Genomic DNA, 25837 nt, shown 5'->3' with positions numbered 1-25837 from the left:
CTGCCACCAAATGACTCTTAAAACTGTATGCGATTTTTCTTCTTGTCTAATTTATGGGGTAGGTGCAGTGAAGTGGGGAATGCAGATTGTTATAATTCTGTAGCATTTGATGGATGTGAATATCTTCATGTAGTCAGGAGGGCAGATGAGTGGAAAACACGTGATTAATATTTACAGTGTTCAGACAATCTGTTACTCTGTATTGTAAACCTCACGGGAGTCACCATTGCAGGCGAGACTACTGAAGTGTCAGAATGCATATCTTTTACACACAGGAAAAGGACACACACTGACATTCTGGAGAAGCCCTTCTCTTGCTGTCTTGCACAGTCTCCTTTCTTCAGCTGCAATATTAAAGCACATTATGATACAGCTGACAGAGAGCTGGTCTGGAATCCATATATACTTAGTCCTTCCAGCTATCCTACGCTCTTGTCTTGTAATATTTTTCCCAAGAGTGCAGCAGGAATCATAACAAGTCTTTACTTTCCTGGAGCTTCGTGGAAAATTAATCAATATTTTTAAATTGCTGAGAAATTATAGAGAAGTTTTGATTACGGTCCTGGATTTAGTTATTTACTTCCATACTTAACTTCAAATTGCTCATGGTGGTTTAATGATAATTTTACTTTTAGAAATGTGTTGTGCCAGTGTTATCATTGAACCATTATATACACATTTAGAGATATTTCTACAAGTATATCAGGAGTATTAGTATGAAGTTCAGGTAAATCACACATAATGTTCTGAAACTTTCACCTTGCAGGTAGCTTGGCCTGTGCTTGTGGGTAAGTTGGCTTGTTTTGGTAAGTTTTGGCAGAAACAGTTCAGCCACTTTGGATTAAGTGGGGAGTGGAAGAGAGAAAGAAGAAATGCTTTTGTATTACTAAAAAAAGAAACTGTCAACGCACATCATTAACTTAGTTTGAAGGACTGTAGACAGAGTGTCTAGGCATAGAGAGTTGCAATTTGGTACGAAATCAAACCATCCTGTGAAGTGTCTTTTTAACAATGGAAATTAGTTTTGACTTGAGTGCAGCCTATCTCATTAAAAGTCAAGTGCCATGAACGTGCATGTTCTCTTGTGGTTTTTTATAGATGGATGTGTAAGGTATACAGCTACATGGGCATAGATGACTTAATCATATTGTAAGTAGTGAACAACCGGTGAATGTTTCCCTAATATTTTGTAACTTGTTAGGGTAAGACTGAAGTAGAGGCATGGGTGAAAGTATATTACCTCTGTAGAGGTTTTCTTACACAGACAGATATTTCCAGAAAATTTGAAATTTTGCTTTCAGTTTCTGTTCTCAGTTTTTCATATCTATAGAGTGTGCAGATCCATCTATCAATCTTTGTTTACTTAATTTAAAATAAACTGTTAATACTTTTCAAAGAAGACACGTATTATCAGAAGATGATGACAAATTGGAGAAAATCTCACTGTGAGGAAGCTTAGCAACTAGAAGCTGAAGACCTTTTCCTTTTGTGGAAGCTGTAGGAAAATATCAAATATAAAACTGAGAAGTGACTGCTATTCAATATAAGTGCCAAGGTAATAAATGTCAACTTTATACTGAAGAGCCAGCTCTGTCTGGGATATGAAAAACTACTGGGGTATTTTTATCTTTGGGTTTTTGTTTGTTTTTAACTAGGAAAAGACTAATATCCCACTTTGGCAGAAAAACAAGGTAATTTTCCACTTTATTTAAGCACCACTCTTGACGATTGTTCTATGCAAAGAAGCATGTAATCTTGGGGCCTTACAATATCATTTAACAAGGTGATCCTTTCCAAAGCTTTGATCTTGCTTTAACTTGCACACATCAAATATTTGAAAGTGGAACCAAAAGTGAAAAGCAGCCTTTGGAAATGACCCCAAATAATACTCTCTAGAGAGTGGTCAAGAGTAGGAAAAGGAAGGCAAGAGCAATCGTAGAGGTTTTTGTTAAGGCTCTAGGGTGGGATGGCTTTTTGTTCTTTACTATAGTTTTTAAGAACTGGATGAGAAAAAAAATTTCCATGTGTCTCTGTTTCTGTTTTCAAAAATAAGTTTGCATCCCTTTCTCCACCCCATCTTCCTGGCATCTGAGAACTTTTTTCAGCTTTTAATTTTGCTTTAGCTATTTTGCAATGAAATAAATTCTTCTAGCTTTGATCTCATGAGTCTTTTAACTACATAATCTGAATGTATATTCCATTAGCTTTTAGGTATCATGAAGAATACCAAGAAGGCAGGAAACTGTCCATCATTAAGTGATCAAATTAGACATAACTCAGTGGAATCTGAACCTTAACAGAGTATGAATTGTTTCTACCATTTCAGCATATTTTATATACTTATGCACTACCCCTCTTTTTATTTTTAATAATCGTATCTCGCTGATATTGTTGCCAGTTGTAACTATCCATGTTTGTTTTCGCATACTTGGAGGCAGTAGGAGCAAAGACTGCACTAATATTTTAATGACCAAGCACAAAAAGTTGGTCCTTTTTTGATCTGGTTGTATGTATAATGATCTGTTTAGTTCAATCTTCCTCTGTGACAGTGGAGCCTGTACAGCCTAGAGCTGCCTGAAATAGGGAATCTGAGAGGTGTGGTTTTCTTACTTCTTGCCACAATAATTTCAAGCCTTATGCAATTTAACATCTTTCTAGAACAATGTTTGTGATTTTGCTTCCCTACAGGTGTTGTCAGAGTAGAGATACCGTATGTATAGTGAGTCTCGGCACTTCTGTCCAAGAACAGGGAAAGAAAGCACATGAAATGCATGAATTCTTATCCAAGTAACTGTCTCTCAGTTGTGCAGATGCTGCCATTTCTTCACTTTCCATGGGAGGCTGAACCTCTAATCATTAGTTTGGACATTCAGCTTGATTTTAAATCTCGTTCCATGTGGTGATAATGGAAGGCTTAGTATCTCCACAAGACCATATATGTTTTTTGAGTTGGGCCCTTAGAAACTATTACATAAGGCCTGTCAGTTCTTAATATTGAATTGTTTCTGTCCTCCATTTAAAGTGACATTAAAACTTACAAATGACTTTGAACTGTATTAATGAAATCTTGAAGTAAAATCAATATTAAATCAAGATTTGACATTTTTCTCAAAGATGTTATTTTCATCCTGCTGTATTTAAAGCTTATTACACTGAAATACTGTGTGTTCATGTTTTAATCTTCTTGCTTTTTTCCTGTGAGGTTTGTCTTGTTGCTAAATTTAGAAACCCCTTGGGGTATCTATGCAACCTGTTTAGTCTTAAAGCAATTTGAGTTTCACAAATATTTTTAAACATTATTCTTGGTAGAAGTGCATTTGCTTGTTGACAGACTTGCTGAATTTAATAGAAATATCATGTACAGTCTTCTATCGTAGAGCAGACCAAGAAAATCACAATGACATATAAGCAATTAACCATTTTCAAGATATTTTTAATGTTAATTGATTTGCACTTAGGACACATAAAGCTGACTAGATGTTGTATATATAAAACCAAATACTTAATAGAATTATTTGTATAACAGGCCTTAGGAAAACCTATAATCTGTCCTCTCAGATGAATAGCAATGTGGTTTGTAATTCTTTGTTAGATGTAGTCATACGTCAAAACCATTTAGCTTTGTATAAAATGCTCCTAGCAAAAAGTTGCAGTGAAGAAAACAAATGCAACCATAGTTCTCTGCTTTAACACTTAATTCTTTGAAGTGTTAATATGATCATCGCAAGCCGTTACATCCCATTTCACCCCATACAGCCGTTTTAAAGCTTAAATGATAACTATAATTTTTGAAGCAACTCAAAATTCCTAAAGGCTAAAGGAATTCCAAGATCATTAAACTCTGGGAAGGGGGAAAATTAAAAAGCTTTCTGAGCTTATTAACCAAGTTTGCATGAATTTTTGAAATATTTTAAAATATGCATAGTTAAAAAGAGGTTTGTTAATTTGTCTGATACATTATTTCAGAAAATTGTTCTCGATTCCTAAGAACTTAAATGTGGGACAGTGTCTTTGACCTTTCACTGCAGAAAGATAGATTCAAAGCTTGCTGGTTTCAATGGAGAGTTCTTATAAAGGTATAAAAAATTATTGTGAGAGGATTTTTTCGTTTTTCTTACTGTTCTTTTAAATTCCATTTCTCCTCTGTCTTCACTACTGAAGTTTAATTAGCATTTACACCTCCTTTTGCAGCTGGTCCAAACTTTTGGCAGCTGGAAATATTTTCTTTGCTTATGAAATAGCTCAAAGATTTGCTGTAACGTAGCCTTTTAGTTTTCTTCTTTGCTTTCCTTAAATACTGTATTTGGTTTAAAGTTTGGAATATATAGGTATGCCAGATGTGTTTCTGAAAGTGATGTTTGGCAAAAGATCTTTGATCTGAAAGGCTGCGTACTAAATTCTTCATTTAAATATCATCATGACACTAACAAGCATGGACATGCAATAATTAAATAAATAAAAATCTGATGTCTTGGTTTAGTGAAAATAAAGATGCTAAACAATACAAACCAGAACAATATGCAGCTCTTGCTTAAAGAGTTTACTGTCTGGAGAAGCAAAATTAAAGCTTTTGGACAAAGATTAACAAGATGAAAATTCTTTTATTTGAAAAATATTTATTTAATTCATGTTGTTTTCCTGCAGAAATATCCCGTATTTGCTGCCAGAAGTGGAAACAAGCTACTATGTATCTTTTTACCCATTGATAAAGTATTAAATAAAAAAATGTTTTCTTTTGGAGGGTTTGCTTACCTAGGTTAAAACTGGGAAATAATCATGTGCGCAGTTTATGACCCAAGTCCAAGATGTACAAATACCATCTTGAAAGTGTATATAATTTTGTTCACTGTCAATGTATTTTTTTTGTTTTACTTTTCCTGATAATATAGAACATAAAGATTACATTTTAGGCATGTGAACAGAGGTCTGTACAAGCTGTTTTAGTCTAGTGTGGCTTTTTTGTTTATTACTTGAAAATCAGCTGACTATTAAGTAGTACAGCTTTTCATTAAGGCCTCTGCATCCTGGGGCAAAAGATCTTTCTTCTTGCCTGTAATTAATTTTTACATCACTGTATGAGTTCAGCTGAATATTATTCACGTGCCCCTGTACACATATCCAGGAATAGTTTTCCATTTTAAGTTACAAGATTTTATTGAGTATTAATATTAGGTACAAAAAATTGTAGGGAAGGGTTATATGTTTTTTGTTTCAATAAGGTACATATATTACATTAACACATAATTAATAAAGCACAGAATACAATCTAATGCTGTTGTTGAGAAATAAACCATGCCTTTATTTTTAGAAGAAATAATTCTAACATTCATTTTCATTTCCAGATTTGGCAGAATACTCTTTTCTTACCAGCAAAGAGAGCTGAGAATATTGTTTGTTTTTTTCTTGTTTATAAGCATCTTTTGAATCCATTTGAATCATAACAGTTTGCGCATGTATCCTCTAGATATGGTTGGACCGTAAGTGAAGTTGCTATGATAATATTGCACCTACTATCTTAGCCCTTCTGAATTTTGGATAGATATACTCAACAGATTTTCATTTGCCTTATGTGGTAAGAAATGAAGAAAACATGGCCTGGGGTATGGTGAAGATATCTCTGGTCTTTGCTGAAGAATGTGGAAATCAACAGTTTTTGCTGGTTTGGATGGGCAGACCTGGGCCAGGAGGGCAGCCTCCTTCTAGGAAGTGCCCTAATATCTATTAGCTCCAAGAGTTTCCTTTAGAAGGGACAATCTGAGGATCAGTGTTGGTGCTTGAAATAAAGTCTGGCTGGTGTTCCATATATCATGCAAAATGGAGCGTCTTCCTGTTTCATCTGTCATGTAAAAAATGGTTTTCTGATATTCAATTTAAAACTCATTAAGACTGATTGTGACCATCTATATTGACGTTCAGGCATTTTTCACTGTAAGACTTTTTTTTTTTTTTTTTTTTTTTCAGTTATAACTTCATGACACATTATTTCATCTGCAGTTCTCCATGCAAAATGTTGCCTCCTGAAATGTTTTTCCTTAGGAAAATCTCAGTAGAAAACTAAGGCAATTGTTTTTGCAAGTGAAACTGGAGGAGTGGGGAAAGAAATGACAAATATAATTTTGATCATGTTAGAATATTTTAAGCCTATTTAGTATCTTTAACTCTAAAGAGTTGCTGTCGTCATCACTTAGAAAAATCTGTCTTATTTATAAGGCTATGAATCTTGGGAATGACACTTTGCTTCCAATCCCATATGCTGAACGTATCTTTATCTGGAGTGCAATATTTTTAGTGATACTTTCCTTGCAGTTTGCCTCTTCAGCAGTCAGAAAACTCTGTTCCAGTCCAAAAAAACTGGAAGCAAGATGATTGACTCATCTGTTCACTTGGCTCTTTCCCTGCTATGTACCCAGGAACAAGGTGGAGAATGTAAAAACCTGGCTGAAGTGCAGAGGGACTTTTTTTGTTCATTTAAATGCTGTACTTCTTGAAACATTCTGTTTCAAATAGACTGTTACTGTGTTAAGAGTGATTTCTTTGGGGTGTGTGTACAGATGGCCTTTGCTCTTTCCTTTAATGTCTGCTGGTTTACTACTTATTTCATTAAATAATTTTCATAGTTATAATATCCATTACATAATTTTTTATTAGCAAGTTCTTAAACAGTCAAATAGGAGAGTTTGTGATGGAAATCTCATTTGGCAAATGGTTGCAAATTAGTCACCTTTCTCAAAGAGTTTTTGGACAAATACATCCCGTGGTGTGGTTGAACTCTGCCAACACAGTTTCAGTAGTAATGAGGACATGGTGTGAGTAGTTTTTTTTCTTTTTTAACTCACTGACACAGCTGTGTCAGGAAAAATGACATATTGCTTTGCTAAATTGAAGTAGGCTCCATAAAGATGAGGACTAACACGTCAGTCTCTTTTCGGGGGAGAGGTCTCATTGCTTTCTGGAACTAAAATTGTGAAAAGTGTATTAGCACATAAAACATTAACAGAAAAAAAATCCACTTGTACAAATTCCTTTGTGTATTTCCAAATTACAACAGGTTATATTCAGAAAGTACTGTGGGTAGAAGATACAAACACATTACTCGCTATCAGAGTTTCCATTAGCATTTGCCTGTGCTTCCAATGCCCTTCCTTTTCAGTTCACTTAGTCGTAATACTTTTTTCTTCTCCAAGAATCAACTCATACCCATATTAAGCTCTTTAAAAGAATTGTCTTCCTTGAATCACTAATTGTTCCATGCAGTTATTTCCTTCTTTGTATTCCAAGTTCAAAACTAGACCTGACAGGAATTTCTTTTCAATTGAAAGATATTTATGAAAGAAATGATGCATTAGGTTTCTTCCTCAGTCTGCAATATAATAATGAAACTCTTATCTGGATTTTTAAAACCAGAAATTTTAAATATTACCTGTTCCTTCCTCCCTTCTTGCCCTTCTCTCTTTGTCCTTCCGTTTTCACTGAAAAAGACAGGAATGTCATCCAGGATTTTTTATTTTTTTAATTTTACTTATTTTCTATCTGTATCTTTTTTTTTTTTTCCTAGTGTTGAAAAAAATCCAAGGGCAAAAACATAATTCAGTGAAATTCTGTAATACTTTTAAATTGGCAGTATTTGAAACAGTCAGAATGTAGTAACACCCTGGAGAGGTTTGAGTTTGTTGTTGGTGGTGGTGTGGGTTTATTTGTTTGTTTGTTTGTTCGTTTGTTTGTTTTTTAATTTTGTACTTAACTATGTCAGAAAATGAGTTTGAGTAATTAGGAGAATAATCCTGTAACATTGTATATTGGAAGATAGGCAAAGCATTCTGTGAATTCAGAGATGCATTAGGTGATGAAATCTAACAGCAAATCTAACAACAAATTGTTTAGTGGATGATTGAGAGGATAGTTTACTTTATGGATTAAGTTTTGTTGTTTCAAACACTATATAGACTGCCTCGTCCATCTGTACCATGTTAGTGGCCATTAAAGTATACCTTGAAAAGTTTTATTTGGCTCTAATGTGTCAGGAGTGCTGAGTAACTTGGAGTTTCTGTTAGTACATGTTGTCTGGAAGTTTTATGTCCTTTTCATATATGTTCCATCTATTCTCACCCATGTTACAGTAGCCGTAACACAGAAAGGGTTCTTTTGTCAGACCATTATCCTACATCAATTTTTTTTTATTCCTGTTGTGTAGACCATTTCTGCTGTCACCAAGTGATTTACTGAGGCTGTCTTGTGGCGTCAGACCACCTTGTGAGAAACCAGAAGCGTTTGTCATTCTTCTTTCATATATACTTCTTCATATATACTACTTTCATGAGGAAGCAGTAGAGTGAAAATGAGACTTTGTAATAGTGGAGCTTCAATGTCCTGGTCTAGTCATATGCTGATATTGTACTTCGGAAATCATTAAGAAACCATGAATGTGGTTTGTTTAGTGGATGATTAAGAGTGCTGCGTAACTTGGGGTTTCTGTTAGTACTGCAAGAACACCATTAGTTCATCTAATTAGCTGTGGCTTGTTAACGCTTGGTGAATCAAAAGATTCTGCTTACTCCAAGAGATCTGAAAGTAAGTCTTATATTTGCATACCCTTTAATCATATTCAATGGGAAAATTCCTTACAAAATGTTAAAATCTGTCCTTCCTGCCTACAGTCAAGGCTGATTGAGCAGAAAAGTTCTTCATGTTGGTCCTGCCTAAGCCAACACATATTGCTACAGTTGCGTTGGTTTCATAAAGCTATATTGACTCATTTTTGTGACTGTAGGAAGAAAGATATAGAATTATTTGGCATAATATTTTGCTGGAAGTAGATACAAAGATTGATATAGTAACAGATATATTCTTTAAAATTAGTTTCTGTTTTGAGGATCTGAAAGTTTTTCTATTTGCAGAAAGATAGGCATGCTAGAGGAGCACTTACAGGAAAATACCTTACCTTGTTTAGATGGAATACTGGCTTGCCACTAGACATGGAAAACAGGGGAAATGATTCAACTGCTCAGAGTTTTGTATTTGAGAAGGGAAGTTTCAAGCACAAATCTGTATCTCCAGAAATTTTGTATTAACTTCTGTCATTGAAGATTGAAGGGGTGTTTTCCTCATTCTGCTGCCCATTTTGACATTTCCTTCTCTTCTCATTTTTCTGTCTTCTCAGAGTTTCTCTCTGCTGTCATTGTCTTTCAAATCCAAAAGCATATTGGAAAGGAGTCAGCATTAAAACATGGATTTTAAGGAGAGTTTTTTGTTTGTTTGTTTGTTTTGCTTGTTTCTTTAGTTTATAGCAGATAGTTGATTTTAAATAGAGATTGTAACAGAAAATACCAGGGAAATATTTTTACAGAAAGCATAATGCTGGAAACCTTTATTTCTTTTTTAGGATCATGTATCTACTGGAAAATGGAAGATAGTAACACAAGCGCATGACAGAATTTTTATTCAAGGACTACTATGGAGAACTAAGCTGTTCTGTAAGCAGCCTTTATCAAGAAATGCACTGAACAGGAATGATCAGTTGCCAGGATTTCATTTGCACTATATGCATCTCATTCTCAAGTATTTGAAAATACAGATTTCTAAAGATAACCTTATGATATTTATTACCCTTTATATATCCTTTTAGAATTTTCCTGCTTTTACAATAGTATTTTTTTTTAGAATTCCCTGTTCCTGTGTTGAAAGACTTATACAGTTACTTCCTACCATGTGGCTTTTTGAAAGGAGTCACTAACACATTAGTGCAGATGGGTGGAACTATTATACCCATACAACCATGTTACCATTATAACTTATGTCTGCCATTTGAGTTAGGTAAATTGTATTGGAGGTCAGTTGGCTCAAATCATAGGAGCAAAAATCTGAATAAAGGCGCTTCCTTGATAAGAGTACAATTGAAAATATTTGGCAGAAATTGTGACACTTTGTAGTGAAGAAGGTTATGGTTTAATAAAAAAAGAGCACTTCAGAAACTAAACTATTAGTGAAGTCAGCAATTTCCATATAATTCTAGTTTTGCAGTCTAGGGTTTTTTAAACCATTTTTGAGATGAGGTGGTGTGCGTAGTTTGTGTATTTTATGTTTATTTTCCAACCTAACTAGTAAAGTGTAATATACAGTTTAATATAAATGCTGAACATTAGTTCTAAACCCCAAAGTGTCATAATTGCTTTTTTCCATATCCTGTGCACTAAAAAGGTAACAGGTGGCCTATAGAAGACCAGGAACAAGTATGGGGCAGTTTGCCTTCTGAGAATTTATTTGTTTCTAGTGAGGCATCATCATATTATTCAATCCTTCCATAAACTACTAGAAAAAAAAATAATTAACTTTACATGCTGTATGTAGATTATATTTTTTCAAGTTATGGGTTTAGGGTTCAAGGCATTCAGATTTCCTTCTCTTCAGATCACAAAGACAGTGTGTTCAGAGAGCTGGGTTTCAGGCTACTTTGTTTTGTGGACTCAGTCCTCTATTGGATCAATTTGAATGGAATAGCATAATCAAAGGCTCTTAAAGATCTAGTAATTTTAAGATGCTTTTTCTGGTTATTTCCATTTTATTTATCTATCTGTATAGCTATTACATTTCGCATTTATACTTTTTTTTTTTTTTTTTTGGTATACAAACCTCTGCACTGTGGATTAACTTAATGACTTTCAACCTTATGTTCTGTGTTAGGCTGTTATGTTTCATCTGAACTTGTTAGGAAGACTCTAATACTCTTTAATACTTCCCTTCTGCCATTGCATGAGATCTGAAATTTAATAAAGCAGTTCTCTGTCTGGCATAGGCTCTGTTTCTTATTCCTTAACAACTCTTTGATAGCATAGTTCAGTACTTGTGAAGTTGAGAAAAGTGGTATTTTAAACTACCATTGCTAACAGTGTGCAGTATTGTTCAAATTATTACACAAAAAATGTTCTAATTTATTGTTGTTGTTGTTGGGGTCACAATCCAGTAAATACAATGTAGACTTATAGTTGCATGGTTCTTGTTATGAAATTCTTTTCTTTATGTTTAAGCTGCTGCAAAGAGCTGTAGCATTTTGTCTTCACGAAGAGATAATCACTTTTTATCTTTCTAATGATAACATTTGTAAGTCAAATGATAGTTTGAAAGAACCTCAGAGAAACACAAAAGTTTAAGTAAGAGAAGAGAATGGTGGAGTTTGTCTCTGTCAAACAAGTTGTGCTCAGCAAACAAATATTAATACAGTGTCATTTCAGTTTTTTCTAGCTTGTGACATGGGTTCTTCTTTCATCCACAGTTTTACTACCTTTCCTCTATGGTGATTTTTCTGCTTTGGTGTGTTAATTAGCTAAATAACTCAGCACAGAAAGTTAGTCATAGCATACTCATGAACAGATTGCTGCCTAATAACAATCACATTTTGGGGAGAGTTGGGAAAGTGAGGAGTTCCACTTCTTCCTTACTTAAAGATCAGAGAAAGGAGGAAGGACCATCTGTCGTACTGAGTGACAAGTGGTGTGTCCTGCTTGAGAGAAGGAACTGCAGCAGTGGAGACGTGGTTTTCTAAGAGCACATTTTCAGTAGCAAAATGGATGCATGTGTTTGGCCTAGATTTTGAGGATTTGTTGTTGTTAAACTTAAAATAAATAAATAAATAAAATCCAGCAGTAGAGCAAGTTTGCTTCTCAGCTGCCTATTTAACAATTTCAGTTGTTCTTTCCAGTTTTTAGCTAGCTGTCTCTGAATAGCTGTTTTTCTTCTTGAAGTAGTATTTCTTACACCCTCAATCCCACTGCTCTGCTACTATGCTTTTTGAAAGCTGCATGAGAGAAGCAGCAATGATGCTGAAGATTGCTTCACTGCTCCACATTACACACTCTGTCGTTAAAATTTTAAGTCCTCTTGAATTAATGTGCATTTTACTTACACTGTAAACTTTGCCTGAATGTGGCTATAATTTACAAAAATTCACTCACTGTAGTAGGTTTTGCAAATGCAAGTAGGATTGTAAACAGATTGCAAGGGGAACAGAAAAGTTGGGGAACTAGATTCTGGGTGGAATTATGGGTAGAATTCTGGGTAGACAAGGGTAGAACAGTGGATGTTGTCTACTTTGGATACAAACTGGAACACGGGAGATTCCACTTAAATATGAGAAGAAACTTCTCAGTGAGAGTAACAGAACACTGGAACAGGCTGCCCATGAGGTTGTGGAGTCTCCTTCTCTGGAGACATTCAAAACCCGTCTGGACACCTTCCTGTGTAACATCATCTAGGTGTTCCTACTCCAGTGTGGGGGATTGGACTAGATGATCTTTTGAGGTCCCTTCCAATCCCTAAGATTCTGTGATTCTGTGACTTCAGCAAGGCTTTTGGCACCGTCTCTCACAACATCCTGATAGGCAAGCTCAACAAGTGTGGGCTGGATGAATGCATGGTGAGATGGATCATGAGCTGGTTGGATGGCAGGGCTCAGAGGGTTGTGATCAACAGTGCAGAATCTGGTTGGAGGCCTATAGTTAGTGGGGTTCCCCCAGGGGTCAGTGTTAGAGGTCCAGTCCTGTTCAACCTGTTCATCAATGACCCAGACAAAGAGACTGAGTGCACCCTCAGCACGTTTGCTGATGATACCAAACCGGGAGGAAGGGCCAACACACTGAAAGGTTATGCTGCCATTCAGCAAGACCTGGACAGGCTGGAGGACAGGCAGAGAAGAACCTAATGAAGTTTAACAAGGACAAGTGCAGGGTCCTGCACCTGGAGAAGGATAATCCCAGGCACCAGTACAGGTTAGGGGTGGACCTGCTGGAAAGCAGCACTGCAGAGAAGGACTTGGGAATTCTCGTTGTAAACAGGTTGACCATGGGTCAACAATGTGCACTTGTGAATAAGAAGGCCAATAGTATCCTGGAGTGCATTAAGAAGAGTGTGACCAGCAGGTCAAGGGAGGTTCTCTTCACCCTCTACTCTGCCCTGGTGAGGCCACATCTGAGTACTGCATCCAGTCCTGGGCTATCCTGTTTAAGGACAAGGAATTACTAGAGTGCATCTGGTGGAGGGCTATGAAGGTGCTTAGGGATTTGGAGAATCTTTCTTATGAGGAAAGACTGAGAGAGCTGGGTCTGTTCAGCCTGGAGAAGAGAAGGCTGAGAGGAGAACTTATCAATATTTACAAATATCTGAAGGGTGGGTGTCAAGAGGATGGGACCAGACTCCTTTTAATGGTGTCCAATGATAGGATGAGGGGCAACAAGCACAGACTGAAGCACAGGAGATTCCATCTGAGTCTGAGGAGAACTCATCTATTTTGAGGGTGCCAGAACACTGGAACAGGCTGCCCAGAGAGGTTGTGGAGTCTCCTTCCCTGGAGACATTCAAAACTCACCTGAACACATTGCTGTATGATCTACTCTAAGTGAACCTGCTTTAGCAGGTGGGTTGGACTAGATGATCTCCAGAGGTCCATTCCAACCCAAACCATTCTGTGATTGTCTGATTCTGTGAATTAGTGTCGTAATTAAGTTTGAAAGTCCTTAACTGGTTTCCTTAACATAGTTCTGATAGTTTCTAAAAATGCTTCTGCTTAGAAAGCAGGGAGTTCACTTGTTTGTTTTCTAATGGAGGATCATAAAAAGGCTGAATAAGGTGCTGAAGACACTGGAAAGCAAAAGGCTTTCTTAGTAAAGAGTGTATCCATTAATAGAAAAAAGCTTCAAAATACCACTAAACAATGCAGCAGTGCATGGTATCATATTATCTTTCAAATCAATGAAAGCTTTGATACAAATATTTCCTTGACCTAAGAGTAACAAAGTGTCCTTTCTGCTATTGCAATGTTACTAGCACTGGTTTTCTCTAAAACTCACTTTTAATATGATTTAATTTCAAAGTATGTGTAAATTTTTTCATCATAAGGAGGGGGATTACATTCTGTTAAAGATAATTCTACATTTTTATTGTGTCAATATGCATGCACCAAACCGAATATTTAGTTTGGTGTAACTAAGATGAGATCTAATAAGATGTGACCTTTAAAACAGGCCTGAGCTGGCATAACAGGCTGTTGTCAAAGATGGTAAGATTAAAAAAAGAAAAATATTTGATAGAATTTTTATTTTTTTTTTTTTAACTGGAAAAGAGCTTTTATTTGGAGTATAATTTAAGGGAGAACTGTAGGTCTCATTTCCGTGATGTAATGATCCAGAGCTCCGATTAGGTTAGGGAAGCTGCTTGTGTTTTAGAGGGGCATAGCCTAGCAAATTTGTGTGGCAGAAGCAAGGGCAGGCTAATTCTCTCCTTTACATATATATTCTTTTGTCAAGGGGAAAAAACAAACAAACAAAAAAACCTCAAACCAACCAAACAAAGAAACAAAAAACCAACCAAACAAAAAAAAAAAACCACCAAAAAAACCCCCCAAAACCAGCATGCGTGTTACTTAGAGTAATGTACTCTTCAGAATTGAGCTGAGTTGCACCTGATGATATCACAGATTTCATTTGAGGATGTTACATTTGATCATAATGCCTGGAACTATGGCTACTTGGTTTATAATTTCCATGATGCTATTTCCTTGTGGTCACTTAACCATATTTCAATGAGAAAATGCCGTGCCAGTGGATGTAAAACAGAGGAACACATTAAATAATTCAGACTAATTTAATACTAAGTTTTTTCCTAGATAAGACTATGAAATACACATAATATAGACTGTCTTATTCCATGTATTAAAAAACAATTCAATTTCTTCTTATCACTCTTTTACTTTTATTATTTTCTAAATAAAATGCATTGACTAGTGTTTTATGTGATGCATCATCTTCCTTAAGTCAATACTAAGCATAGAGTTGGTCTGCTTGGGACATCCACTCTCACTTTAGCTAGGATTTTCCCAATTACCTGTTCTTTCTTCTTCCTAGTTTAGCTGTGGTATGTTCCCAGTGGACCAAATTATGGACTGTGTCATCTATTGCCCTGCCAAGTAACTCACTTGAAATTCTGCTTCTCAGTAAAGTTCTCCTGTAAGTAAAGCCCGATTCAGCAGGCATTAGTTGGGACTGTTGAGTATTCATTTACAGAAATGTCCACAAGTTAAATAGCTCATATTTGATGTAGCTCACCACAGTGGATTACTGGAGGGACAATTTAGTGCTGTGGCTGAGTTGATGTACTGGCAAACTGCTGCCATAAGGGTGTTCCCTACTGCTTGGGTGAAGAGTGAGTAAGTTCAAGACTGCTCCTGTGATGAAAAAATGTTCTTTGATGGTTGTTATTTCTGTATGCAGAACCACTCTTGGTTGTGTCTGCCAGTGACACACCCTGTGGCCACACAATCCCTTAGTTCTGCACTAGAAAAGCAGCAGGCATGGGCTAAAAGTGAGATTGCTCCTTTTGACAATAATAAGCCATATTTCCATATTTCAAACTCCAAACTCAGACAATGAGTTAAAACAGGAATACAAGAAGAAACAATATGGCATCATTTTCTCAGAAACGTGGGTCTCTGAGACAACAGTCTTCAACAGAAGTACTAAAGTCTTTGCAGCTTTCCTACCCCTTCTTCTACCTGTATGGAATTCTGAATCATGCCATGTAATCATTCACTGCTGGTGAACAGAATTAAGAAGCTGATCTGGCTCTGAGGGAAGATTTTTCTTACCTTTAGTCTCTCTCCTTAGGATCTCGCCTCTGTTACCAAGGATTATATGTGCATGTTAACAGTTTTGCAGTCATGAAGGGTGATACTACTCGAAGTAAATGGAAAGCCTGATGCTATTTAAAGAACATTATAAACCAAGGAATTGCTTTAACAAAGTTTAGATAAAAATCACTGCAAGAAATTACTACTTGCTGGTACAATAAGATGTTTTGTGTAAATTCTGACTGTTTCTTAGTTAGAATATGCTAATTATTTATGATAAACATCATTTTATATCTGACTCCTTGTATAATAAAAACTAATAAAATACATATATGTTGAAAAAATATGTGAAATAAAATGCGTAACATGGTCATGTGACAGCTTCCTTTTAATTATTGTTGCCTAAGGCTAAGTTTGACTATTTTGAAATGATGGAAAGTTCTGCTATATTTATGCTTCAAAAGTTGAAAACTGAAATTCCTGCATTTTTCAACAAAGAGGAGCCTTGGAGCAGGTGTTCTCCAGCTTTGCATGCTGCTGGGTTTGCTGCTGAGCTTTAGGTCTTTCCCTGATGCTTATGCATTTCCTATTCACTGCAGACTTCTCCACTTTAGTTGTGGTAGCAGAGATCCTTCTGGATAAAAGTCAGTTTAGTGCTCAAAAGGAGTAATCCAACTTCTATTATGATGCATGAAAGTAACATAAATATGCAAAAAAATCAGTAGCAAGAAAATGTAATGTGGTACAAAGTAAAGAAAATAACAAAGCTCAATATACCTGCCTGTAGTAGTAAAATAACACTATTGCATGTTGAATCACAATAGATTTATACAGTACCTATATGCTAACCAAGTAAAGGGGAGCTTTTTTTTTCTTCTTGCAAGTTTTCTTGATGTCACAGAAATTTCACAGATAAATACAAGAAGAAAATATTCAACCATTTATTTTTAAAATATTTTCTTAGTAAATAAAGCAGTGATAGCTAATTACATTGTGATGGTGTTGTGTTGCTGGTTGTGCTGAGCAAAAAAGTGACATACATGCTTGAATGGTTCTTTAGACTAAATGTTCAATAGCTTTTAATAGGGAGAGGGCAATAGGTTCCAGCATTAAAAAGTAAATTTTCTTTGAAATGGATGTTCTAGTGAACATCTTATGACCTTATGGAACAGCATTGACTGAGAACCCTGGAGACAGAGGGATGATGTATGAGAGAAAGATTATGACTCCGACTATGAGTGTTACCAATGTCATCCTTTTTATGTCAGTTTTTTCAAGGTATAAGATTTATATGAGAAAATAGTGAGAGAAGATTGTGCTTCTGCAGGCTTGTTATTTGTCATATTAAATTTGCCATAATCAAGTTTGACAAGCTTCTCTTTATTTTTTCCAACAGACAATATTATTGTTGAAGATGAGTCAGATGCCTTCCGTCCATTCCCTGCCTCACATGCTATGTCATGCAAGCCTTGAAACACTTAGCACATAATTTAAATGAATGACTAATTTGGCCAGCATAATGGAAGGCACGCATACTATCCTTCAATTGCACAAACCCATTATGGAGCTTTGTTACGTCAGCTTCTATCTTCCAGAGGGAAAAGTCAGAGGATTTACTTACAAGGGCTGTGTAGCTCTTGACAGAACCAGTAAACGTTTCTGTAGCTGCTATCAAGTAAGGGAGAGGTTAGAGATGGAGCTGAGAGAACAGCCATATGAGAACTTTGGAGATATTATTTTCAAACGAACTACCACAAAAGACTTTCTCACTGACCTGTACAAACTGGCTGCTGAAAAGGAAGAACTGTTATCCAGTCTTTTGAGATCACATCATACTCTGGGCCTTAACGCAGGACGTCAGGAAGGAAAGCAACAGGAGGTTTCTGGAGTCCCAAAACTTAAAGGTGATGATTACTCCAGTTTTACACATCAGCAGGAGTTCTTTCTGAATTCCACAAATAAAGACAATTTGAATCACAAAAAAGTGAGGAAATATAGAAGAAAAGAGAGCTCTGAGGAGTTGAGAGACCGTAAAGGAGGAAAAAAGATATACGAACAACATCTTTCTTTACTAAGTGTGCCAGACATGCAACTGGAAAATAAGAAGATGCCACCCACAAGATTTTGTACCAGGAGTTTTCCCAGTTCCTTTTATACCTCCAGCTGGCGAATAGTAAAAGGTAAGGAAGACTTACCAGTAGACAATAGTATACGACCAGAACAGTGGATAGAAGAGGGGTATTTTCTTAAAAACCACAAAGCTGTGAAACTGGATGCTGACTTACCAAGTTCTGACACAAAAGACAACAATGACATGGTCACAGCTGAACTAGTGGATAATGGAGAATGCATTCCTGAAGTTATGAAGGTATCACAGAGTATCACTTTGGCAAAGTCATCTCAGGACGGTCTGTCTAACAAACTGGAGACATCATCTAAATCTGCAGCTGCTAAAAGTCTGAAAAGTAACAAGTACACTGAGCCAATATGCAAGGAGAAAACAGGAATCACAGTTGTTGCTGAAGTACAGGATTCAGAAGCTTGTACTAAAAAAGTTGCCAAACCACCTGCAGAGTCTTTACCTGATTTTCACAGAGATAAAGAAACCATTTCTCCTGTTATCACAACAGTACATAATGAGTTCATATCGAAAACTGATGTATATTCTGTAGATGAAGCTGCTGAAGACTCCAAAAACACTGTGCTGTGGGTAAAGGAGGAAGACAGTTCTGGTTTGCAGTACAAAGCAGAGACAATGCACATTGCTGATGAGTCATGCAACCTTGTGGGAGCAGTCAATAAAGCTCTTCTGAAAGTTAAACGGAGCGACAGTTTAGATGAAGCTGCAGAATGGAAGAGACTGCAACAAATTACAAGAGGAGACAGAAACCTGCCAGGCTCAATATATGAGAAAAGGACCACAGTATCCCGGGAAAGCAGCAAGCATTTATTTTTGAACCTGCCTATAAATGAAAGTCAAGATATTTCTCAGACAAATAATAAACTTGAAGAGAAAAGGCTACATTCACCCTCATTAGCAGCAGTGAGTAATGTTTTTAGTAATTCCTATCCTCTATCTAATACACACAAACAAATGTCACCTATTCCTTCTCCATTATCTTCGGGACTGCCAAGCCCGCAGCTGCATCACCGGATTCTCCCGTTACCGACACAGAACACTGAGGATGAATCTATGTTCAATGACTATGGCAGTGCGAGACATAGTGCTATAAACTTCTCTTTCAGTGATCTGGAGCCACAGTTTTACCTGAAGCTTTCTGAACCTGGAGAACTGAGCTTTGCCACCAGACAACCAGGCCTACACCAGAATGCAACTGCAGGGCACTTTGAAAAGCGTGCTGTACAAGAAAAATTAACTACTCAGACACAGCAGAACTTCTGTCCAGGTCAGTCCTTTTTAATACATTTTTAAACTGCAGAATTGACACACCATGAAAGTATTGCAGTGTGTATTTTTAATACTAGCCTTAAAGAATAAATAGTATGTTTGCAATGAAAGTATTTATCACTATTGAAGGACTGAGTGAAAAGTTGATGAATTTTTTAAGCAAAAGTAATAGCTGTGTAAGATTTCATTTCAGATGCATTTTTTATGTCAGCTTATTTTCAGTCCTGTTATTACTGAGTTACCTCTTAATCAAAGCTATTTTCCACCTAAAATGAAAAACAGTTTACATGCTTATTTTCCTCCTCTTACTGTGCTGTGTGTGTTCTAGTATGTCGAAATGTTATGATAACATTTATTATCCAAAATGTCCTTTTTAGTTTACTTGGCTTAACTAACAGAATGTCACCTAGGCAAGCAAATTTACATTGTCTTAAGTATGGGACTGATGTTTTGACCATTTAACTACAAGAGGTTGATGTAAATTCTATAAGAACAAAAGGCTTGTTTTTAAAGTGATTGCATGCAGGAGTCATGTTGCAATGCATTTGAGTTCAGTGCATGTGTTTATTTATAAATGTGTATATAAATATATAAAAATATAAATATATGTATATAAACATACAAAAATGTGCCATACTGAATAGCTATGTTTGTTACCCAGAACATCAACCTCTATACCCTTAATTCTTTCTCTAAGAAATGGGAAGCATGGAAGACCTAATTCTGCAGTGGTATAAGTGTGACTTAGACTGGTCCCTATGTACTCTGGGAGGGATGACAGTGCAAAATGACATGATTTCACTATAAAAGGGAAAGAGGTGCTAATTTGCAGCCTTATCACTTTTCATGGAAAATAGAATATTTTTCCATAGTCCCAAATTAAAAGGGAAACTAGAAAAACATATGGGAAAAAAACCTGTTGATACATTTATTTCTTAGTATTTACCTAGACTTGAGCCTCTTGTGTGATATATCTTCCCACTCCCATCCCTGCTTCTCTTTAAAGCGCGTTTGGGTCTCTTGCCATACCTTTGGCTGATTCAGCTCACTAAAATGGTATAAAAATATTCCCTTTCTCTCTCTTCTTTCTTTTTCTTTTTTTTTTTTTCTTTTGAGGAGGGGTGGGGGATTGGCAGAGGGTAGTCTGCCATTTTAGTTACCTAAAAGGCCTCCCAGGGTAGCCCAATGAGTGACTGCCAGAGCTGGTGCCAGATGACTTACAAATTTCTGCAGTCTAAATCAGGGAAGAAGACATAGACAAAAGAAATGGGGTTTCCAAAAGGAGAGGGGTGTAGGGATGTGAAACCATTACCTTAGCCAAAGGGTGTTGAATACTGCCTATGAGACTTGCATTTATGCCTGCTGCTTTTACAAGTTTCTTTAGTTTCACTCAAGACTACATCAAATTTAGAGTTTTGTTTGACAAGTTGGCAAAGCTGATGCAGACACTCATCATCAGCAAAAAATATGGGTGCTATGCTCTTGTTCTTTCATTCCTTTCTTGGTTCCTGTTGTGCGTGTTGTCCTACCCTCTCATTACATCTTGTACTCATTGTACCTTTTGGTGAATCACTGAATCACAGAATACTTTGGGTTGGAAGGGATCTTCAAAGGTCATCAAGTCCGACTACCTGCAAAGACCAGGGACAACTTCAACTAGATCAGGTTGCTCAGAGCCCCACTCAGCCTGGCCTTAAGTGTTTTCAGGGACAGGGCATCTATCAACTCTCTGGGCAACCTGTTCCAGTATTTTATCACCCTCAATGTAAAAAATTTCTTACTCATGTCTAGCCTGAATCTCCCCTCCTTTAGTTTAAAACCATATCCTGTCGTAACAGGCCCTGCTAAAATATCTGTCCCCATCCTTCTTATAGGCTGCTATTAAGTACTGAAAGGCCACAATAAGGTCTCCCTGGAGACTTCTCCAGGCTGAGCAACCCCAGCTTTCTCAGCCTGTCCTCACAGGAGAGGTGCTCCAGCCCTCTGACTATCTTGATATCCTCCTCTGGGCCCTCTCCAACAGGTCCATGTCTTTCATGTCTTTTCATGTCAATCTTTCATCCACCAGAACCCCCAAGTCCTCCTCTGCAGGGCTATTCTCAGTCTCTTCATCCTCCAGCCTGTATTGATAACAGGCATTGCCTCGACCCAGGTGCAGGACCTTGTACTTGGCCTTGTTCAGCCTCATGGTGAGCTGGTTCAGCTCTCGAAACTAGCAGAAAATTTCACCCCTTTGTGAGACTAAAGTAGCACAGCCCTTTTTCTCCCCGCCTTGCATTAGTATTTTTTAAATTAATTTATAATTTAGAATTGTTGGATGTGAAACTGTAGCTATTGTGCTGCACTCTTGTACTGGCTTTGGCCAGGGTAGAGTTAATTTTCTTCATAGTAGCTTGTATGATGTGTTGTTTTGGATTTGTGTTGGAAATGGTGTTGATAACACACTAATGTTCTAGCTTGTACTGAACAGTGTTTGCACACCATCAATCCCTTCTCTGTTTTTTACTCTGCCCTTCTGGTGAATAGACTGGGAGTGTGCAGTAAGCTGGGAGGGGACACAACTGGGCACACAGCACAAACTAACTAAAGAGATATTCACTGCTATATAATGTCATGCTCAGCAATAAAAGCAGAAAGAAGGGGCTTTAGTGGGGTTACCCATCTTTTGCTTGGGAACTGTCTGGGCATTTGTCTACCCATGGGAGGTGATGAGTGATTACTTTTGCATCACTTGTTTTGTTTTCTTCTCTCTTCTTCCACTTATTCTTCTCTTATTAAACAAACTTTGGGATTTTTGTTAATTTTTTGTTTTATCATGGCCCCCAAGTTTTCTCATTTTTATTTTTCCTTTCCTCTTCCACCATCCCACTTGGGATGGGGACAAGTGAGTGAGTGACTGTGTGGTGCTTATCTATGCACTGGTGTTAACCCACAACAGCTCTATAAGAAACAAAACAAAACACATACACACAAATAGAATCTGTTGGAAATCGTGGCTGTTAAACAGAAACATCTTTGTGGAAAGAACAAAGTGCAGACAAAACAAGACCTTAGTTCTTGTTTACAATTATCTGGCAACACTAATACAGACAGTAAATATCACTCCAGCTTTCTGAAAGATGTAATACTATTCTGTTGGCTGTTTTGTTTTGTTTTGGTTTTTAATTTTTAAAATTTTCACTTATGATTGCATGCCAACGTTATTACTTGTGTGTCAGAAGATCTGTAACTTTAAAGAAGAGTTGCCTGCTTTGCCAGCATATATAACACTATAGGCATGTCTCTGGATCTGGAATAATATGACTTTCCATTTTGTTCTGAACCAGGGGTGGAGTCAGTGGCAGAGCACTGGGTGCACCACTCTTCTGTAAACTGACATAAGTTATAACTAACTAACCGACTGTAGTGCAGTGGGGCAAATGACGTATCTCCAAATTTAGGTCATGTAAATGATGTTAAGATTTACAGCTGTAAATTTGCACTCCTGGTTTGATCTTTATCAGAATCCTCTCATATGTGAAGAGCAAAATTCAAGACCATTGTTCAGATTTGTCTTTAATGGGGTGCTATTATGAATTGATTTATTTCCAAGACACTCTGTTGTTCAATTGTGTAAGTATCTACAATGAATCTAAGAATTATGGATAATTTTGATTGACTCTTTACCAGTCAGGTTGGGTAAAGGATTTATTTCGTGTCAAAAATACCAGTCTTATGAATGGCTTTTCAAGTTATATCACTGTCAGTTTGTACTACTTCTTACTGCAAAACATTTGGAGCCTTTTACTGCTGGTGTAACTTGGCATTCGGAAAATTTCTTGAAAGGGTTAAAATATTTTATTTTATTAGTTTAAATTGTGAATTGGACTCATCATACTGGTCTACACATAATTTTAATTCTCTTTTTTGATTGATTTAAATCATGATTCTTCACCATCTCTCTGAATGGTTGGAGAACATTCCTGCAATCAACACTGTAATATTTAGCTAAGGCAGAATGCCTTTATTTTTGTACTTTTTCCACTAGTTCACTTTATTTACTGTTTCAGTTTTCTGAATCTTCCTGTTGAAGTGCAACTGCTGGCCATGGGAACAGGGCACAGTTTCTATCTTAGCAAGTTAATAGTTAACTGGGAAGAATTTATAGTTCAACAATAATTATTTAGCAATTTTCTCTGTAAGTGGGACTAGGTATTAACATTCCTATATTTGTATGTAGCAGTTCTGTTTGAATTATCAAAATTCTAAGTAAAAGTTTTGTAATATATTAAGGCTTTCAAGAAGTAAACTGTTCAGCTTCAAGCAGCAAAACCACAAGTACAAACACTAAAATTTCTCGTAAAAACACATTTATTAAATCTTCAGAAACATGATTCCTGCGTTTCTGTAGAAAGTTCTTTCTACTCTAACATAAGATACATCATGCTTTTATAGACCTGGAGAAGTCAAGCTTGCTTTTGAAAAAATCCTCAATCTATCTGAATATCTGTCTCAGAGAAAACTTTTCTGAGACCTTTTAGTTCCTGACTGTTCTCTCTCACATTGTTCACAGTGGTAGAAAAAATGAGTGAGAAAATTTTCAGAGCTGTTTTATTAATATGGAATACACTGATATGCTGCTTTACTAAGTGTTATCTGAAAGAGGAGAAAAATTAGCGATATTTTTAGCAGTTATTGAAGTGAATTTGATTCAGGGCAGGAAACTTAAAAATAAAAATCTCTAGTTTTGACGTAGCCTCTCCGATTTAGGCCATGTCAGCTAGGACATCCCATTATTCCAGAACAGTAACTGGTGACTGTGCTTTGAGTCAGGATGGGACTAGGATGGGTTATTCACTGCACTTTCTGTTTTATAGATTAGTGCTGCTGTGGATAAAGGATAAAAAAATGACAAGCTCCAATGGACTGGGCAAGGGAGTATGGCCTTGGCTAAGATGGAGAATAGGAATGGAAAATGTGCAGAAGGATCTATAACCATTAGAATGTACATCATGCATGTAAACCTTGTAGTCTTACTGGGATCCATGAAGTCAGTGTGCAATATAATGAGGAATTTTGGAGATGAAGGGAGGGAGGAATTAAAATGAGGAAAAGGGGTTTGATTTTAAAGTCTTATAAGTTATAATGCTTATTGTGATGTTGAGAAGGCATCTGAACTGCTGGAAGAGGTTGGTAAATACAATTCTCACATTATTTCTCAAATCATTCTGTTTAATTGACTAGTGAGATGTATACCAAAGACTTCCTTGTACTATATTCTGGACCTAATTGTAGCTGCACTTATCCCTGCTGATTATTAGATGGAGAATGTTGTGTTTGCTTGTTACTGCCAATGAGAATTTTATACAGCATTATACTTGCCATTAGAAATAACTGAAAATGAGAGTTCTGACAATTTTGTGTGGTTGACAAAAATTATGCAGTGCCGTTTGAAAACATGCCAGCTGCTAATGGCTATCTATGGGAGATCTATTATACAGTCATAAAATATAATCAAAGTACTTCAACCTGTAAAGGACTGTTTGCTGTAATATGGAGAGATACTTGAATAAGTATTATTCTTACACTGTTCTAAAATTATGGATTCTCAGATTTTAGTCCTCAAAGGTTTTTAAGGGAATGAAAAGCACAAAATCCTATTTTTATTTTACTGCTTTACTCACTGGTGGCTGGAGGAACAATTTTCATAACTGTACTCTGAGAACTGCCCTATTTCTCAGAACTTTTAAATGCCAGTTAAAATTGGGTTTTCCCAGTTTTCCTGGGTTCATTTGTGTTTGCAATATAAACAAAACTTACTTCCACATAAACAAGAATATTCTGATTCTACAAATATAGCAGTTATATAGTCTTCTATACATCTTCTATAGTCTTCTACACATCTGCTTAATTTTCCAGCATTAAAGTAGCAGGTTGAAGTATCCATGTCAGTAAGCCTTAGTTTTGAATTTGTTTGGGTGTATTATCATTAACCACAAAAAATTAAACTGTTGCAGTGCCAATGCTAGAAGACTTGTAATTGCAAATGGGATACAGGTAATGTTTTGTCTCAGATATTTAGTGAAGATGACCCAAATAATAAATATAAAATTACTAGTTGTATTTTATTTTGTCTTTTCCCAACTTAACTATCTCTTTCAGCTGAAAAGATACAAAGTCAGTTAAGAGAAATTCAATAACAAGACTTTATGATTTGTTTCTCAGCCATGGTTTTGGAAAATGAAGTTTCATATAAACAAAACTCTGTTTGAAGGCTCTTAAACAGGAGACAGATGTCATTATATTGTTTTTGATGTTCCTTTTATAAGGAAGGGAAGGGTTTATAAATACCTTCTCTGATTGAAGTGGTTCAGAGAATTCCTAATTAGCATTTTAAAAGCACTGCAGCATTCTGTCCATAACAAGTATTTACTTCATGAGGTAAATTTGCATATAGATCACATGGAAACATGATGCTTAGTTTCTCACAGGTAATTCACATGAAAGTAGTATACATGAGTGTGTTGCTTCCCTAAAAACAACTTATTCAGAGTGCATGTTCTTTGAAGATGCTACAAGGGAGCTAAGAATTAAGAGGCTTGGATAAGAACAGAATTACATAAAAAAGGAAAAGAGAATTAATCATAGAATCTCCGAATCATTTAGGTTGGAAGGCATCTCTTGAGATAATCTAGTCCAACCCTCTGCTCAAGCAGGGTCACATGGAGCAGGCTGCCCACACCTGCGCCCAGTGGGGTTTTGAATTTCTCCAAGGATGGTGACTGAACAACCTTTCTAGGTAACCTGTGTCAGTGCTTGGTCACTCCCACAGTAAAGTA

At 36.4% G+C, this 25837-nt stretch overlaps 1 protein-coding gene across 1 annotated transcript; it reads left to right on the top strand.

Annotated features, from left to right (window-relative positions):
• Positions 1 to 17129: 17129 nt before the first annotated feature.
• Positions 17130 to 19043, top strand: LOC308040868 (formin-1-like; the record flags this gene model as incomplete). Its single annotated transcript, XM_080345248.1, has 1 exon — positions 17130 to 19043. One exon carries the CDS (start codon positions 17130 to 17132, stop codon positions 19041 to 19043), a length of 1914 nt encoding a protein of 637 aa, XP_080201374.1.
• Positions 19044 to 25837: the final 6794 nt, after the last annotated feature.

Source organism: Nesoenas mayeri (assembly GCF_963082525.1).
Source record: "Nesoenas mayeri genome assembly, chromosome: 5".
Taxonomy (NCBI): domain Eukaryota; kingdom Metazoa; phylum Chordata; class Aves; order Columbiformes; family Columbidae; genus Nesoenas; species Nesoenas mayeri.
Note: the sequence above shows the minus strand (reverse complement) of the source record. Positions and strands in the feature narration are given on the sequence as shown.